Source organism: Nannobrachium achirus (assembly GCF_963921795.1).
Source record: "Nannobrachium achirus genome assembly, chromosome: 5".
NCBI classification, from domain to species: Eukaryota; Metazoa; Chordata; class Actinopteri; order Myctophiformes; family Myctophidae; genus Nannobrachium; species Nannobrachium achirus.
Window position 1 is genome coordinate 47,979,861 of NC_137814.1, and position 837 is coordinate 47,980,697.

Below are 837 nucleotides of genomic sequence, written 5' to 3' on the forward strand. Positions count from 1 at the left end.
TGACAAACTCACCCAAACTCCATAGAAATAAATACAAGGACACTTACTGTACATCATCAATATACATTTATTTACTGTTTCAGAAATGCTTACAGTTAATATATAATATACGTACAGTCAACTTTAGACAACATTATTACAAAACTATCAACCACTTCAGCCCTATCTACATTTCAGACATTTGAAAATAACTGATCTACAAGCACACAGTGTGTCTCGATGTGACACATTGTGAGCTTGTAGATCAGCTATTTTCAAAAGATTTGTATACATTTTGTTAATTTGAAAACTTGTGAAACAGGACATTCTGCATAAATAGTACTTTAACATGTTCATACTTTAAGTAGGCTACATTTTCATGCCAATATTTTTGTACTTTTACTCAAGTACATTTATAATTGCAGACTTTAACTTGTAACAGAGTATTTCTACATTGTAGTATTGATACTTTTACTCAAGTAAAAAAGTGATTAGTTTTCACAATGTGTGCTATGATTAATATATAGAGATGAAGTGGTTTTTATTGAATGTTTTTACAGATAGAATCAGAATCATCCCAGGTTTACAGGTGTAAAACAGAGGCTGAAATTAGTTTTTGTTCAACAATAAGCTCCATTTAAACACAACCCTGAGTGTACTGAATACATAGAAACATAAACTATATACATAAATATATACAGTACAGAACCCTGACTGTACCTTATACTGTACATATAAACACACACACACACACACACACACACACACACACACACACACACACACACACACACACACACACACACACACACACACACACGTTGAAGTCAACACATCAGAGACATTATCTGACCTCAC

The 837-nt window shown here is 32.5% G+C and overlaps 1 protein-coding gene across 1 annotated transcript in view; it reads right to left on the reverse strand.

The window, feature by feature from the left end:
• Positions 1-823: 823 nt before the first annotated feature.
• The window catches only part of LOC308285134 (protein NLRC3-like), a gene marked incomplete at its 3' end in the record, with an annotated part of 31,014 nt that continues 31,000 nt past the window's right edge, over positions 824-837 (reverse strand). The window contains exon 9 of the mRNA XM_080725851.1: positions 824-837. This exon is cut by the window's right edge and continues 549 nt beyond it. Coding sequence (XP_080581977.1) covers positions 824-837 — 14 coding nt within the window.